Source organism: Heterodontus francisci, unplaced genomic scaffold, assembly GCF_036365525.1.
Source record: "Heterodontus francisci isolate sHetFra1 unplaced genomic scaffold, sHetFra1.hap1 HAP1_SCAFFOLD_800, whole genome shotgun sequence".
NCBI lineage: Eukaryota > Metazoa > Chordata > Chondrichthyes > Heterodontiformes > Heterodontidae > Heterodontus > Heterodontus francisci.
Window position 1 is genome coordinate 311,392 of NW_027142223.1, and position 15,904 is coordinate 327,295.

General features: G+C 59.6%; 1 protein-coding gene and 2 non-coding genes across 4 annotated transcripts in view; 2 read left to right on the top strand and 1 right to left on the bottom strand.

Moving 5' to 3' along the window:
- LOC137366762 (adiponectin receptor protein 1-like) overlaps nucleotides 1–10,171 on the bottom strand; it is a 34,786-nt gene extending 24,615 nt beyond the window's left edge. Inside the window, exons 1-3 of one of the 2 annotated variants that reach the window (XM_068028412.1) lie at nucleotides 10,041–10,171; nucleotides 2,747–2,981; nucleotides 1,062–1,217 (exon numbers count right to left, since the gene is read on the bottom strand). In XM_068028412.1, the coding sequence (XP_067884513.1) occupies nucleotides 1,062–1,217; nucleotides 2,747–2,875 (285 nt within the window). In that variant the 5' untranslated portion in view covers nucleotides 2,876–2,981; nucleotides 10,041–10,171. The remainder of the gene's footprint in view (nucleotides 1–1,061; nucleotides 1,218–2,746; nucleotides 2,982–10,040) is intronic. The other variant, XM_068028413.1, reaches the window with a different exon arrangement.
- A 1,645-nt stretch (nucleotides 10,172–11,816) lies between these two features.
- trnae-uuc (transfer RNA glutamic acid (anticodon UUC)) lies at nucleotides 11,817–11,888 on the top strand. The gene has a single exon. It is a non-coding gene; the product is annotated as a tRNA-Glu (tRNA).
- Nucleotides 11,889–14,291: 2,403 nt separating this feature from the next.
- Nucleotides 14,292–14,363, top strand: trnae-uuc (transfer RNA glutamic acid (anticodon UUC)). The gene has a single exon. It is a non-coding gene; the product is annotated as a tRNA-Glu (tRNA).
- Nucleotides 14,364–15,904: the final 1,541 nt, after the last annotated feature.

A 15,904-nucleotide genomic window follows, 5' to 3' on the forward strand; every position in this document is an offset into this window, starting at 1 on the left:
CACATCCGTCAGTGTGTACACCTCTCTATTTCCTCCCCGTGTATACACATTCACACATCTGTCAGTGTGTACACCTCTCTATTTCCTCCCCGTGTATACACATTCACACATCCGTCAGTGTGTACACCTCTCTATTTCCTCCCCGTGTATACACATTCACACATCCGTCAGTGTGTACACCTCTCTCTGTGTGTCCCTCCCCCTGTGTATACACATTCACACATCTGTCAGTGTGTACACCTCTCTGTGTGTCCCTCCTCCTGTGTATACACATTCACACATCCGTCAGTGTGTACACCTCTCTCTGTGTGTCCCTCCCCGTGTATACACATTCACACATCCGTCAGTGTGTACACCTCTCTCTCTCTGTCCCTCCCCGTGTATACACATTCACACACCCGTCAGTGTGTACACCTCTCGCTGTGTCCCTCCCCATGTCGGAGACACACACACTCACGCACACGCACACCTAACCTGAGACTGGTTGCACCATAACCCAGATAATCAGCCTGTGGATGAATTAGCTGCTAACTTGCAGTAACCCACCTCCAGCCAGTATTAGTCACTTTAAATATACAGTATGGTAAGGGCATTGGCTGTGATGTAATAAAGGTGTCAAGCAAACTTAACCAGAGCAGCCAGGTGCGGAGACAGCATTGAGTCAGCACACACACGGGCCACAGAATGGGACACACACAGTCACAGAATGATGCATACAGATGCACGCACTGATACAGAATGGAGCGCGCACATTCACCTCAGACCTCAAAATCTGTGGCTTGCAATCGCAGAATTTTGCTGCACAAGAGCTTGAATGACTTATCCACCCGACACCCTTCTCTATGAAAGATTTCTCTCCTTATTCTCACACGCTCTCTTTAGTACACCCTCTTCAGTCCCAGCGCAAATCATTGGCAACTCCTTTGCATTCTGCAGAATTCCACCTCCCACACCAGGCATGAGGAAGTCGGGGCTGAAGCGGGAGCCAGGTTTCCACTCGGTGTGCTTCAGCGTTGAGTAACAGCGACAGCAGGCGTGACTCTCCCGAGACTGCAGCTCACCTTGAACACAAACTCCTCCATCTTCTCCATGGCATGATGAGCCTGCAGTGGCAGCGTCAGCACCCAGACATGATCCACGTCCACATCTTCCTCCTCCTCCTGCTCCTCATCCCTCGGTCTTAACACAGCCTGATCTCCCGCACTGCCTGCGCCCCCCTGGGGACAGAGGGCAGAAAACCCAATCAGAGGACGAGTACTCTCTCTCAACCCAACAACAGAAACAATTCTTCTCAAGTCTGCAAGAGTCAGGATTATCACAAGAGAGGCAGCAAGATTTCCACAGAATATGATAGAATTTTATATTAGGTTTGAAGGTGAGGAAGGCTAGTCTAAAGCCAGGGAGAAAAATTTCAACAAAGGAAATTATGAAGGTATTAGGGGCAAATTGGCTGAGCTAGTTTGGGAAAATACATTAAAAGATATGACAGTTACATCGGCAAAGGAACATCTTAAAAGAAATATGACCTAGTTTACAACAACACTGTACAGTACACGGGTAACCCAGAGTGCACACTGTACAGTACACGGGTAACTCGGAGTGCACACTGTACAATACACGGGTAACCCGGAGTCCACACTGTACAGGACACGGGTAACCCGGAGTGCACACTGTACAGGACACGGGGAACCCAGAGTGCACACTGTACAGTACACGGGGAACCCGGAGTGCACACTGTACAGTACACGGGTAACCCGGAGTGCACACTGTACAGTACACGGGTAACCCGGAGTGCACACTGTACAGTACACGGGTAACTCGGAGTGCACACTGTACAATACACGGGTAACCCGGAGTCCACACTGTACAGGACACGGGTAACCCGGAGTGCACACTGTACAGGACACGGGGAACCCAGAGTCCACACTGTACAGGACACGGGGAACCCGGAGTCCACACTGCACAGGACACGGGGAACCCGGAGTCCACACTGCACAGGACACGGGGAACCCGGAGTCCACACTGCACAGGACACGGGGAACCCGGAGTCCACACTGCACAGGACACGGGGAACCCGGAGTCCACACTGCACAGGACACGGGGAACCCGGAGTCCACACTGCACAGGACACGGGGAACCCGGAGTCCACACTGCACAGGACACGGGGAACCCGGAGTCCACACTGTACAGGACACGGGGAACCCGGAGTCCACACTGTACAGGACACGGGGAACCCGGAGTCCACACTGCACAGGACACGGGGAACCCGGAGTCCACACTGCACAGGACACGGGGAACCCGGAGTCCACACTGCACAGGACACGGGGAACCCGGAGTCCACACTGCACAGGACACGGGGAACCCGGAGTCCACACTGCACAGGACACGGGGAACCCGGAGTCCACACTGCACAGGACACGGGGAACCCAGAGTCCACACTGTACAGGACACGGGGAACCCGGAGTCCACACTGCACAGGACACGGGGAACCCGGAGTCCACACTGTACAGGACACGGGTAACCCGGAGTCCACACTGTACAGGACACGGGTAACCCGGAGTCCACACTGTACAGTACACAGGTAACCCAGTCTATAAGCAGCAATGCTGCATTCTGGCCTGTGTGGATAGATGGAATACAGTTCCAGCTTGATATCGTGGCCTAACAGTTTCCCAATGCGACACAAACACAGCACCCACAGGGACAGAATACTGCCAAATATTGACAATGGAGACAAGTCACTCACACATTTCAGCTTCTCCTCCCCGTCATGTAACAGACTGAAGGCTGCACATTCCTGCTGCACGTGGCCTCGTCCTTTGCTGCGTCTAGGAGCATCCCATCGTCCAACATGGGCTGAGCTGCTGGTAAACATTCCTACAACAGGGTGTGGAGTTTGGCCTGACTCCAGAAATCTGAAGGTGGCTTCTACACTTCAAAGAGTCCAGGAACCTCTGTCACTCCAGCGCTCATCTCGTCTCCTGTAAGAGAGCAGCTATTGGCAGTTAGTCCGCCATCAGTCACACTGGCAGTCCGCCAACAGTCACACTGGCAGTCCGCCATCAGTCACACTGGCAGTCCGCCATCAGTCACACTGGCAGTCCGCCATCAGTCACACTGGCAGTCCACCAACAGTCACACTGGCAGTCCACCAACAGTCACACTGGCAGTCAGACAACAGTCACACTGGCAATCCGTCAACAGTCACACTGACAGTCCGTCAACAGTCACACTGACAGTCCGTCAACAGTCACACTGACAGTCCGTCAGCTGTGACATGGCAGTCCATCAGCAGTCACACTGGCAGTCCGTCAGCTGTGACATGGCAGTCCGTCATCAGTCACACTGGCAGTCCGTCAACAGTCACACTGGCAGTCCGCCAACAGTCACACTGGCAGTCCGTCAACAGTCACACTGGCAGTCCGTCAACAGTCACACTGACAGTCCGTCAACAGTCACACTGACAGTCCGTCAACAGTCACACTGGCAATCCGTCAACATTCACACTGGCAGTCCGTCAGCAGTCACACTGGCAGTCCGTCAGCTGTAACATGGCAGTCCGTCATCAGTCACACTGGCAGTCCGTCATCAGTCACACTGGCAGTCCGTCAACAGTCACACTGACAGTCCGTCAACAGTCACACTGGCAATCCGTCAACAGTCACACTGGCAGTCCGTCAGCAGTCACACTGGCAGTCCGTCAGCAGTCACACTGGCAGTCCGTCAACAGTCACACTGGCAGTCCGTCAACAGTCACACCGACAGTCCGTCAACAGTCACACCGACAGTCCGTCAACAGTCACACTGGCAGTCTGTCAACAGTCAGACTGGCAGTCCGTCAACAGTCACACTGCCAATCTGTCAACCACTATACACTCAATCCATCAACAGTTACACTTCCCGCATGTCACTTGGTGCCTCCTCCCCAGGTGGGGGTTTACCCAGTGCCCCCTCCCCAGGTGGGGGTTTACCCGGTGCCACCTCCCCAGGTGGGGATTTATTTGGTGCCCCCTCCCCAGGTGGGGGTTTACCCAGTGCCCCCCCCACAGGTGGGGGTTTATTTGGTGCCCCCTCCGCAGGTGGGGGTTTATTTGGTGCCCCCTCCCCAGGTGGGGGTTTACCCGGTGCCCCCTCCCCAGGTGGGGGTTTATTTGGTGCCTCCTCCCCATGTGGGGGTTTACCCAGTGCCCCCTCCCCAGGTGGGGGTTTATTTGGTGCCCCCTCCCCAGGTGGGGATTTACCCAGTGCCCCCTCCCCAGCTGGGGGTTTATTTGGTGCCCCCTCCCCAGGTGGGGGTTTATTTGGTGCCCCCTCCCTAGGAGGGGATTTACCCAGTGCCCCCTCCCCAGGTGGGGGTTAATTTGGTGCCCCCTCCCCAGGTGGGGGTTTACCCAGTGCCCCCTCCCCAGGTGGGGGTTTATTTGGTGCCTCCTCCCCAGGTGGGGGTTTATTTGGTGCCCCCTCCCCAGGTGGGGGTTTACCCAGTGCCCCCTCCCCAGGTGGGGGTTTATTTGGTGCCCCCTCCCCAGGTGGGTGTTTAACCAGTGCCCCCTCCCCAGGTGGGGGTTTATTTGGTGCCCCCTCCCCAGGTGGGGATTTATTTGGTGCCCCCTCCCCAAGTGGGGGTTTATTTGGTGCCCCCTCCCCAAGTGGGGGTTTACCCAGTGCCCCCTCCCCAGGTGGGGGTTTATTTGGTGCCCCCTCCCCAGGTGGGGGTTTATTTGGTGCCCCCTCCCCAGGTGGGGGTTTACCCGGTGCCCCCTCCCCAGGTGGGGTTTTATTTGGTGCCCCCTCCCCAGGTGGGGGTTTACCCAGTGCCCCCTCCCCAGGTGGGGGTTTACCCGGTGCCCCCTCCCCAGGTGGGGGTTTATTTGGTGCCCCCTCCCCAGGTGGGGATTTATTTGGTGCCCCCTCCCCAGGTGGGGGTTTATTTGGTGCCCCCTCCCCAGGTGGGGATTTACCCAGTGCCCCCTCCCCAGGTGGGGATTTACCCAGTGCCCCCTCCCCAGGTGGGGGTTTACCCAGTGCCCCCTCCCCAGGTGGGGGTTTATTTGGTGTCCCCTCCCCAGGTGGGGGTTTACCCGATGCCCCCTCCCCAGGTGGGGGTTTACCCAGTGCCCCCTCCCCAGGTGGGGGTTTACCCAGTGCCCCCTCCCCAGGTGGGGGTTTACCCAGTGCCCCCTCCCCAGGTGGGGGTTTACCCGGTGCCCCCTCCCCAGGTGGGGATTTACCCAGTGCCCCCTCCCCAGGTGGGGGTTTACCCGGTGCCCCCTCCCCAGGTGGGGGTTTATTTGGTGCCCCCTCCCCAGGTGGGGGTTTACCCAGTGCCCCCTCCCCAGGTGGGGGTTTACCCAGTGATCCCTCCCCAGGTGGGGGTTTACCCGGTGCCCCCTCCCCAGGTGGGGGTTTACCCAGTGCCCCCTCCCCAGGTGGGGGTTTACCCAGTGCCCCCTCCCCAGGTGGGGGTTTATTTGGTGCCCCCTCCCCAGGTGGGGGTTTACCCGGTGCCCCCTCCCCAGGTGGGGGTTTATTTGGTGCCCCCTCCCCAGGTGGGGATTTACCCGGTGCCCCCTCCCCAGGTGGGGGTTTACCCAGTGCCCCCTCCCCAGGTGGGGGTTTATTTGGTGCCCCCTCCCCAGGTGGGGGTTTATTTGGTGCGCCCTCCCCAGGTGGGGGTTTACCCGGTGCCCCCTCCCCAGGTGGGGGTTTACCCAGTGCCCCCTCCCCAGGTGGGGGTTTACCCGGTGCCCCCTCCCCAGGTGGGGGTTTACCCGGTGCCCACTCCCCAGGTGGGGGTTTATTTGGTGCCCCCTCCCCAGGTGGGGGATTACCCGGTGCCCCCTCCCCAGGTGGGGGTTTATTTGGTGCCCCCTCCCCAGGTGGGGGTTTACCCGGTGCCCCCTCCCCAGGTGGGGGTTTATTTGGTGCCCCCTCCCCAGGTGGGGGTTTACCCGGTGCCCCCTCCCCAGGTGGGGGTTTATTTGGTGCCCCCTCCCCAGGTGGGGGTTTACCCGGTGCCCCCTCCCCAGGTGGGGGTTTACCCAGTGCCCCCTCCCCAGGTGGGGATTTACCCAGTGCCCCCTCCCCAGGTGGGGGTTTACCCGGTGCCCCCTCCCCAGGTGGGGGGTTATTTGGTGTCCCCTCCCCAGGTGGGGGTTTACCCGGTGCCCCCTCCCCAGGTGGGGGTTTATTTGGTGCCCCCTCCCCAGGTGGGGATTTATTTGGTGCCCCCTCCCCAGGTGGGGATTTATTTGGTGTCCCCTCCCCAGGTGGGGGTTTATTTGGTGCCCCCTCCCCAGGTGGGGATTTACCCGGTGCCCCCTCCCCAGGTGGGGGTTTACCCGGTGCCCCCTCCCCAGGTGGGGGTTTATTTGGTGTCCCCTCCCCAGGTGGGGGTTTACCCGGTGCCCCCTCCCCAGGTGGGGGTTTACCCAGTGCCCCCTCCCCAGGTGGGGGTTTACCCAGTGCCCCCTCCCCAGGTGGGGGTTTACCCGGTGCCCCCTCCCCAGGTGGGGGTTTACCCAGTGACCCGTCCCCAGGTGGGGATTTACCCAGTGCCCCCTCCCCAGGTGGGGGTTTACCCGGTGCCCCCTCCCAAGTGGGGGTTTACCCGGTGCCCCCCTCCCCAGGTGGGGGTTTATTTGGTGCCCCCTCCCCAGGTGGGGGTTTACCCAGTGCCCCCTCCCCAGGTGGGGGTTTACCCAGTGATCCCTCCCCAGGTGGGGGTTTACCCGGTGCCCCCTCCCCAGGTGGGGGTTTACCCAGTGCCCCCTCCCCAGGTGGGGGTTTACCCAGTGCCGCCTCCCCAGGTGGGGGTTTATTTGGTGCCCCCTCCCCAGGTGGGGGTTTACCCGGTGCCCCCTCCCCAGGTGGGGGTTTATTTGGTGCCCCCTCCCCAGGTGGGGATTTACCCGGTGCCCCCTCCCCAGGTGGGGATTTACCCAGTGCCCCCTCCCCAGGTGGGGGTTTACCCGGTGCCCCCTCCCCAGGTGGGGGTTTACCCGGTGCCCCCTCCCCAGGTGGGGGTTTATTTGGTGCCCCCTCCCCAGGTGGGGGTTTACCCGGTGCCCCCTCCCCAGGTGGGGGTTTATTTGGTGCCCCCTCCCCAGGTGGGGATTTACCCGGTGCCCCCTCCCCAGGTGGGGGTTTACCCGGTGCCCCCTCCCCAGGTGGGGGTTTATTTGGTTCCCCCTCCCCAGGTGGGGGTTTACCCGGTGCCCCCTCCCCAGGTGGGGGTTTATTTGGTGCCCCCTCCCCAGGTGGGGGTTTACCCAGTGCCCCCTCCCCAGGTGGGGGTTTACCCAGTGCCCCCTCCCCAGGTGGGGATTTACCCAGTGCCCCCTCCCCAGGTGGGGGTTTACCCGGTGCCCCCTCCCCAGGTGGGGGTTTATTTGGTGTCCCCTCCCCAGGTGGGGGTTTACCCGGTGCCCCCTCCCCAGGTGGGGGTTTACCCGGTGCCCCCTCCCCAGGTGGGGGTTTACCCGGTGCCCCCTCCCCAGGTGGGGATTTACCCGGTGCCCCCTCCCCAAGTGGGGGTTTACCCGGTGCCCCCTCCCCAGGTGGGGGTTTATTTGGTGCCCCCTCCCCAGGTGGGGGTTTACCCGGTGCCCCCTCCCCAGGTGGGGGTTTACCCAGTGCCCCCTCCCCAGGTGGGGGTTTACCCGGTGCCCCCTCCCCAGGTGGGGGTTTATTTGGTGCCCCCTCCCCAGGTGGGGGTTTACCCGGTGCCCCCTCCCCAGGTGGGGGTTTATTTGGTGCCCCCTCCCCAGGTGGGGATTTACCCGGTGCCCCCTCCCCAGGTGGGGGTTTACCCAGTGCCCCCTCCCCAGGTGGGGGTTTATTTGGTGCCCCCTCCCCAGGTGGGGGTTTATTTGGTGCCCCCTCCCCAGGTGGGGGTTTACCCAGTGCCCCCTCCCCAGGTGGGGGTTTACCCAGTGCCCCCTCCCCAGGTGGGGGTTTACCCGGTGCCCCCTCCCCAGGTGGGGGTTTATTTGGTGCCCCCTCCCCAGGTGGGGTTTTACCCGGTGCCCCCTCCCCAGGTGGGGGTTTACTTGGTGCCCCCTCCCCAGGTGGGGGTTTACCCGGTGCCCCCTCCCCAGGTGGGGGTTTATTTGGTGCCCCCTCCCCAGGTGGGGGTTTACCCGGTGCCCCCTCCCCAGGTGGGGGTTTATTTGGTGCCCCCTCCCCAGGTGGGGGTTTACCCGGTGCCCCCTCCCCAGGTGGGGGTTTATTTGGTGCCCCCTCCCCAGGTGGGGGTTTACCCAGTGCCCCCTCCCCAGGTGGGGGTTTACCCGGTGCCCCCTCCCCAGGTGGGGGTTTACCCAGTGCCCCCTCCCCAGGTGGGGGTTTATTTGGTGCCCCCTCCCCAGGTGGGGGTTTACCCGGTGCCCCCTCCCCAGGTGGGGGTTTACCCGGAGCCCCCTCCCCAGGTGGGGGTTTACCCGATGCCCCCTCCCCAGGTGGGGGTTTACCCAGTGCCCCCTCCCCAGGTGGGGGTTTATTTGGTGCCCCCTCCCCAGGTGGGGGTTTACCCAGTGCCCCCTCCCCAGGTGGGGGTTTACCCAATGCCCCCTCCCCAGGTGGGGGTTTACCCGGTGCCCCCTCCCCAGGTGGGGGTTTATTTGGTGCCCCCTCCCCAGGTGGGGGTTTATTTGGTGCCCCCTCCCCAGGTGGGGGTTTACCCAGTGCCCCCTCCACAGGTGGGGGTTTATTTGGTGCCCCCTCCCCAGGTGGGGGTTTACCCAGTGCCCCCTCCCCACGTGGGGTTTACCCAGTGCCCCCTCCCCAGGTGGGGGTTTATTTGGTGCCCCCTCCCCAGGTGGGGATTTACCCAGTGCCCCCTCCCCAGGTGGGGGTTTATTTGGTGCCTCCTCCCCAGGTGGGGGTTTATTTGGTGCCCCCTCCCCAGGTGGGGGTTTACCCGGTGCCCCCTCCCCAGGTGGGGGTTTATTTGGTGCCCCCTCCCCAGGTGGGGGTTTACCCGGTGCCCCCTCCCCAGGTGGGGATTTACCCAGTGCCCCCTCCCCAGGTGGGGGTTTATTTGGTGCCCCCTCCCCAGGTGGGGATTTACCCGGTGTCCCCTCCCCAGGTGGGGGTTTACCCAGTGCCCCCTCCCCAGGTGGGGGTTTATTTGGTGCCCCCTCCCCAGGTGGGGATTTACCCGGTGTCCCCTCCCCAGGTGGGGGTTTATTTGGTGCCCCCTCCCCAGGTGGGGATTTACCCGGTGTCCCCTCCCCAGGTGGGGGTTTATTTGGTGCCCCCTCCCCAAGTGGGGGTTTATTTGGTGCCCCCTCCCCAGGTGGGGGTTTATTTGGTGCCCCCTCCCCAGGTGGGGGTTTACCCAGTGCCCCCTCCCCAGGTGGGGGTTTATTTGGTGCCCCCTCCCCAGGTGGGGGTTTATTTGGTGCCCCCTCCCCAGGTGGGGGTTTATTTGGTGCCCCCTCCCCAGGTGGGGGTTTATTTGGTGCCCCCTCCCCAGGTGGGGGTTTACCCAGTGCCCCCTCCCCAGGTGGGGGTTTATTTGGTGCCCCCTCCCCAGGTGGGGGTTTATTTGGTGCCCCCTCCCCAGGTGGGGGTTTACCCAGTGCCCCCTCCCCAGGTGGGGGTTTATTTGGTGCCCCCTCCCCAGGTGGGGGTTTACCCAGTGCCCCCTCCCCAGGTGGGGGTTTATTTGGTGCCCCCTCCCCAGGTGGGGGTTTATTTGGTGCCCCCTCCCCAGGTGGGGGTTTATTTGGTGCCCCCTCCCCAGGTGGGGGTTTATTTGGTGCCCCCTCCCCAGGTGGGGGTTGAACCCTCTCTATTGGGCGCCGGACCATCCAGCCCTCCAAGCCCCGCCCCCGGGCTCCACGCCATTGGCTGCAAGCCGGGGGGGGGTGGGGCTGGGGGGGCGTCGAAGGTCCCTGATTGGATGGAGTGACTGTCCATCACCCGTAAGACAGTGGGGCCGGTGAAGGGCGGCAATAATTAAGATTTACATATTCATGAGGCGGGGAGGGGGAAGGGGTGTTGATGGGAGACCGGGGCCAGCGACGGAGCCTTACCGTGGCGGAGGCGATCGGCTGCGACCCAATGTCCGGCGGCTGGAGCCGGCTCCGAGAGCCCGGGGCGGGGAGCCGGCTGAAAAGACCCAGCTGGACGATCGCTCGAGCGCTCGGACCAATCACCGAGCAGAATGGGCGGGGACGGGACCCTCGCGGCTCCCCTGGCAACCAATCGGTGAACGCCTTTGCTGCGAATGACAGGCGCGCTGTCCAATCGGCGAGAGCGGCAGGGCGGGGCCTGGCGCTCTCGCCAAACCTCTCCTAACGGCCAACGGGCGGACGGCGGGGTGGGGGGAGGGGGAAGGAGGCGGGACAAACTGAGCAACCGCCCAATCAGGCGCAGGTGGGGCGGGCAAACAATGATGTCTGAGCCAGCTGCATCCACCAATCGCCGGTGCAGCGGGGATTGATCCGCTTCTCCTATTGGCCAGAACGGACATTGGGAGGCGGGGTGACGAGGATCCAATCAAAACAAAATACAATAAAGGAGGGCTGGGCCTGGTTGGGGGGTGGGGGGGTTTAGTGACATGTATCTCAGCCAATAGGAGGACAGCGAGCGATGACGGGGCGTTTGAAAGGTTCCTCTTGTTCCCTCCAAGGCAAAGAAAGAGCAAGAGGGGCGTGGCCTCCACTGGGCATGGGCGTGGTCTCCGCTGGACAGGGGTGTGGCCTCCACTGCACGGGGCGCGTCCTCCACTGGGCAGGGGCGTGTCCTCCACTGGGCAGGGGCGTGTCCTCCACTGGACAGGGGCGTGGCCTCCACTGGGCAGGGGCGTGTCCTCCACTGGACATGGGCGTGGTCTCCACTGGGCAGGGGCATGTCCTCCATTGTTGCCCTCCATTGGTCCAGGTCAAGCCCACCCGTCTCTCCCCCTTGCCCACACCCCCTGAGTGTGTGGCGAATTTTGCCCGCTTCCTGCGTCCCTGAACGCCATTCGCCAGCGGGGTCGCGTCGCCCATCGCCATTTTAAACAGAGTTCACCTCATCCTCCTCAGCGTCGATTGGCCCAGATACGCGTGGGCTGCCTTATGGGGCCTTTTCGATAAATGTTTACCTCCGTCACGAGCTGGCCTTGGGCCCTGTGGTGTCCTCCATGGTCACGTGCCGACCATGGCAGGAGCTGTGCCCAGGCTGACACGGTGTTCGCCTCGCCCCCTCCTGCCAAGAGTCGGCGAGGGATGGCGTTGGGATTTTTAATGCGGGGTAAAAAGGACTTGGAGACATGTGATGTCACACCACGTCTGCCCAGCAACAAGCCCAGCGGTCTTGGTGACCATTGACAACAAGGAACACTCCTCAAACACCCATTTGAAAGCTGAGAGCAACGTTGTAAACCTGACGGACAATGGGTTTCGCTCTCCCACACTCTCAGATTGTAAACAGGGAGCCGGGGGCTCTGAAAATGCAAATTGGAGTTGCAATTGCTAGCACCTGCAAACAAAGGAAGGCTCAGGCGGGTCTGATACGGCCAGACTTATGGGCTCTCAATATTGCAAAAGGTAAAGGACGATAGACTTTTGATTCTGGATGAATTCAACGGGTTTTCCTACGTCTGAGAGGCTGTAAGGAAGACAGGAAGACCAGCAGGGGCAGCCTCAGAGGAGAAGGCCCCTTCACTCACAGCCATCGAGCAATAATGCAATGAATGGGACCATGATCAACATAGAATCATACTGCATTGGAAGAAGACCATTCAGCCCCTCGTTTCCATGGGTGATCGGTGCTTGCACTGTTAGCACCCTTGTCTGCCTCAGTGCTGTGCGATAAGTTGCAGTTCCCACATGGTCTAGTGGTTAGGATTCCTGGTTTTCACCCAGGCGGCCCGGGTTCGATTCCCGGTGTGGGAACATCTACCTTTTAGATGCAGCCGCCCATTTTCTCTTAAAGGGGCAGTGCACGAAAAACTCAGTGGTGCAGGCTGAAGGAGATTTAGATCGGTTCGCTGAGTGAGTGGGCAGAAACTTGTCAGATGGAGTATAATGTGGGAAAATGTGAAATGTCCACTTTGTCAGGAGGAAGAGAAACGCAGAGTGTTATTTAGATGGAGAGAGACTGGAGAACGCGGTGGTACAGAGGGATCTGGGTGAACAGGTACACGAATCACAAAAGGTTAATATTCAGCCAGGGTGAGTAATTAGTGTTGTCGTTTACTGCAAGGGGAACGGAATATAAAAGTAGGGAAGTTTTGCTACAGCTGTACAGGACCCTGGTGAGACACATCTGGAGTACTGTGTCCAGTTTTAGTCTCCTTACTTAAGAAAGGATATACTTGTATTCGAAGCAGTTCAGAGAAGGTTCACTCGGCTGATTCCGGGGATGAAGGGATTGTCTTATGAGGAAAGGTTGAGCAGGTTGGACCGATGCTCATTGGAGTTTAGAAGAATGACAGGTGATCTTATTGAAACATAGAAGATTCTGAGGGGGCTTGACAGGGTAGATGCTGAGAGGATGTTTCCCCCCTCCTGGGGGAATCTAGAACCAGGAGGCACAGTTTCAGACGGAGATGCGGAGAAATGATTTCTCCCAGAGAGTGGTCAGTCTGTGGAATTCTCTTCCCCAGAGAGCAGGGGAGGCTGGATCATTGAATATATACAAGGCTGAGTTAGATGAATTTTTGATCGACAAAGGAGTCTCAGGTTATGGGGAGCAGACAGGAAAGTGGAGTTGAGGTCACAATCAACTCAGCCATGATCTTATTGAATGGCGGAGCAGGTTCGAGGGGCCGAATGGCCTACTCCTGCTCCTATTTCTTGTGCTCCTGTGAGAGCAAGCTAAAAATACCCTGAGTGTTTGCGCACAATCCTTTCATCATCTACCGTAAAACCCAGAGCATCTGTGAAACACAAAGGGAAAATTCTGCAAACGCCCCGGGGTTCAGGGCCCGCCTGTGCAGTGAACACACGGATTAACGGGAATGGTTCCCGGGATGAGGGACTTCGGTTCCCTGGAGAGACTGGAGAAGCTGGGATTGCTCTCCTCGGAGCAGAGAAGGTGACGAGGAGATTTCATCGGGAAGGGTTTTGATCCAGTTCGTACCAACAATGACATAGAACAAAGAACAGTACAGCACAGGAACAGGCCATTCGGCCCTCCAAGCCTGCACCGATCTTGATGCCTGCCTAAACTAAAACCTTCTGCACTTCCAGGGCCCGTATCCCTCTATTCCCATCCTATTCATGTATTTGTCAAGATGTCTCTTAAACGTCGCTATCGTATCTGCTTCCACCACCTCCCCTGGCAGCAAGTTCCAGGCACTCACCACCCTCTGTGTAAAAACACTTGCCTCGCACATCCCCTCTGAACTTTGCCCCTCGCACCTTAAACCTATGTCCCCTAGTAACTGACTCTTCCACCCTGGGAAAAAGCTTCTGACTATCCACTCTGTCCATGCCGCTCATAATTTTATAAACCTCTATCATCTTGCCCCTCAAATTGCATTGCGATAGATTCTATAACGTAGAGAAACATCACAAGTCACTTCACAGGAGCATTATAAAACAATATCTGACAGCGAGTCAAGTCAGGAGATATTAGAACAGGCGGCCAAACACTCTGTCAAAGGGGTAGGGTTTAAGGAGGATCTTAAAGGAGAAGAGAGAGAGAGGCGGAGAGGTTGGGGGAGGGAATTCCAGAGATTAGGGCTCCAGGGAGCTGAGGGCACGGCCGCCAATGGTGGAGCGATGGGAATCGGGGGATGGACAAGAGGGCGGAATTGGAGGGGCACAGGCATCGTGGAGGGTTGTGGGGGCTGGAGGAGGTCACGGGAGATAGGGAAGGGGGGCGAGGAGGCCATGGAGGGATTTGAAAACAAGCGTGGCGCATTTGAGAATGGTGGGCTTGGAGCCAATGGGATTCATTGGATAGATTGTTCAAAGGGACAGCACAGGCGCCATGGACAGAACGGCCTCCTCCCGTGCCGTGTGATTGGCCAATTCTGTGCCTCGTCTGACATGATCTGCTTTTGAACAGTCAGCACCGGGTGTCCCTTATTGACCCCGGCTTGTCGAGTGGGAATTGTGGAGAATGATGTCGGGTTGTTTTGCCAGACGCAGATGTGCAGAGCTGTGTTTATCAGGGAGTGAGGGAGGCATGAAGTGAGACAGACTGGTCAAGCAGAATGTGCCCCTTGTGGAAATGAGGTGCTGACTCCCTCTAGCCACAGGGGATGGTGTGTGTGGAGCTGCAGTGTGAGCTGAGCCTGGGGACTGTCTTTGTGTCTATAGTGTCAGTGCCTCTGTTCTTCCTTCACTTCCCACATGGTCTAGCGGTTAGGATTCCTGGTTTTCACCCAGGTGGCCCGGGTTCGACTCCCGGTGTGGGAAAGTCAGCCTTTTACACACGGTCGCCCAGTTTGTCTGCAGCGGGAGCCGTGGCTGCTGCTTCCTCCCTCGCGGGTGACACCTCTTAAAGGGACAGCGCGCCCAAAAACCCAGCACCGCCGGCTGAAGGAGAGCAAGCTAAAAATATCCTGACGGGCCGAGTGTTTGTGCACAATCTTTTCATCATCTGCCGTAAACCCAGAGCGTCTGTGAAACACAAACGGAAAAATCTGCAAACGCCCCGGGGTTCAGGACCCGTCTGCGCAGTGAACACACAGATTAACATTAGAGATTTGGACCCTGTGTCTCGAGTGTCTCAATGAGACGGCGAGTGGGACACAGGTAGAATCATCAAAGGTTTAAGGCACAGAAAGAGGCCATTGGGCCCATCGAGTCCCTGCTGGCTCTCCACGGTGCTATCAAGTCAGTCCCACTACCCGGCTCGATCCCCGTAACCCTGCAAGTCTGTTTCTCTCAGTCGGCCATCCAACCTCCTCTTGAAGTGATCGTCTCCACTTCCACCTCCCCTCGTGGGCAGTGAGTTCCCGCTCATTACCACTCGCTGTGTAACAAATGATCTTCCTCACGTTCCTCATATTGCAAACACCCAACTGGACGATCACTCGAGCGCTCTGACCAATCACCGAGGGGAATGGGCGGGGACTGGACCTCGCGGGTGGCCTGGCAACCAATCGGTGAACACCCTTGCTCCGAATGACAGGCGTGCTGTCCAATCAGCGAGAGCAGCAGAGCGGGGCCTGGCTCTCTCGCCAAACTTCTTCAAACGGCCAACAGCGGATGGGGGAGGCGGGGCAAACAGAGCAACCGGCCAATCCAGCGCAGGTGGGGCGGGCAATGATAATGTATGGACAGCTGCATCCACCCATCGCAGAGGGGATTGATCCACTCCACCGATTGGCCAGAACGGACAGCGGGCGCAAGGTGACGAGGATCCAATCGAAACCAAATACAATAAAGGAGGGCTGGGCCTGAGGGGTTAGTGACATGCATCTCAGCCAATAGGAGGGCAGCGAGCGATGACGGGGCGTTTGAAAGGTTCCTGTTGTTCCCTCATTGGCAAAGAAAGAGCAAGAAGGGCGTGGCCTCCACTGGGCAGGGGGTGGTCTCCACTGGACAGGGGTGTGGCCTCCACTGGGCAGGGGTGTGGCCTCCACTGTACAGGGCGTGGCCTCGCACGATCAGGGGCGTGTCCTCCATTGGACAGGGGTGTGGCCTCCATTGGACAGGGGCGTGGCCTCCACTGGACAGGGGCGTGGCCTCCACTGGGCAGGGGCGTGGCCGCCACTGGACAGGGGTGTGGCCTCCACTGGACAGGGCGTGGCCTCGCCCGATCGGGGCGTGTCCTCCACTGGACAGGGGTGCGGCCTCCATTGGACAGGGGCGTGGCCTCCACTGGACAGGGGTGCGGCCTCCATTGGACAGGGGCGTGTCCTCCATTGTTGCCCTCCATTGGTCCAGGTCAAGCCCACCTGTCTCTCCCCCTTGCCCACGCCCCCTGAGTGTGTGGCGAATTTTGCCCGCTT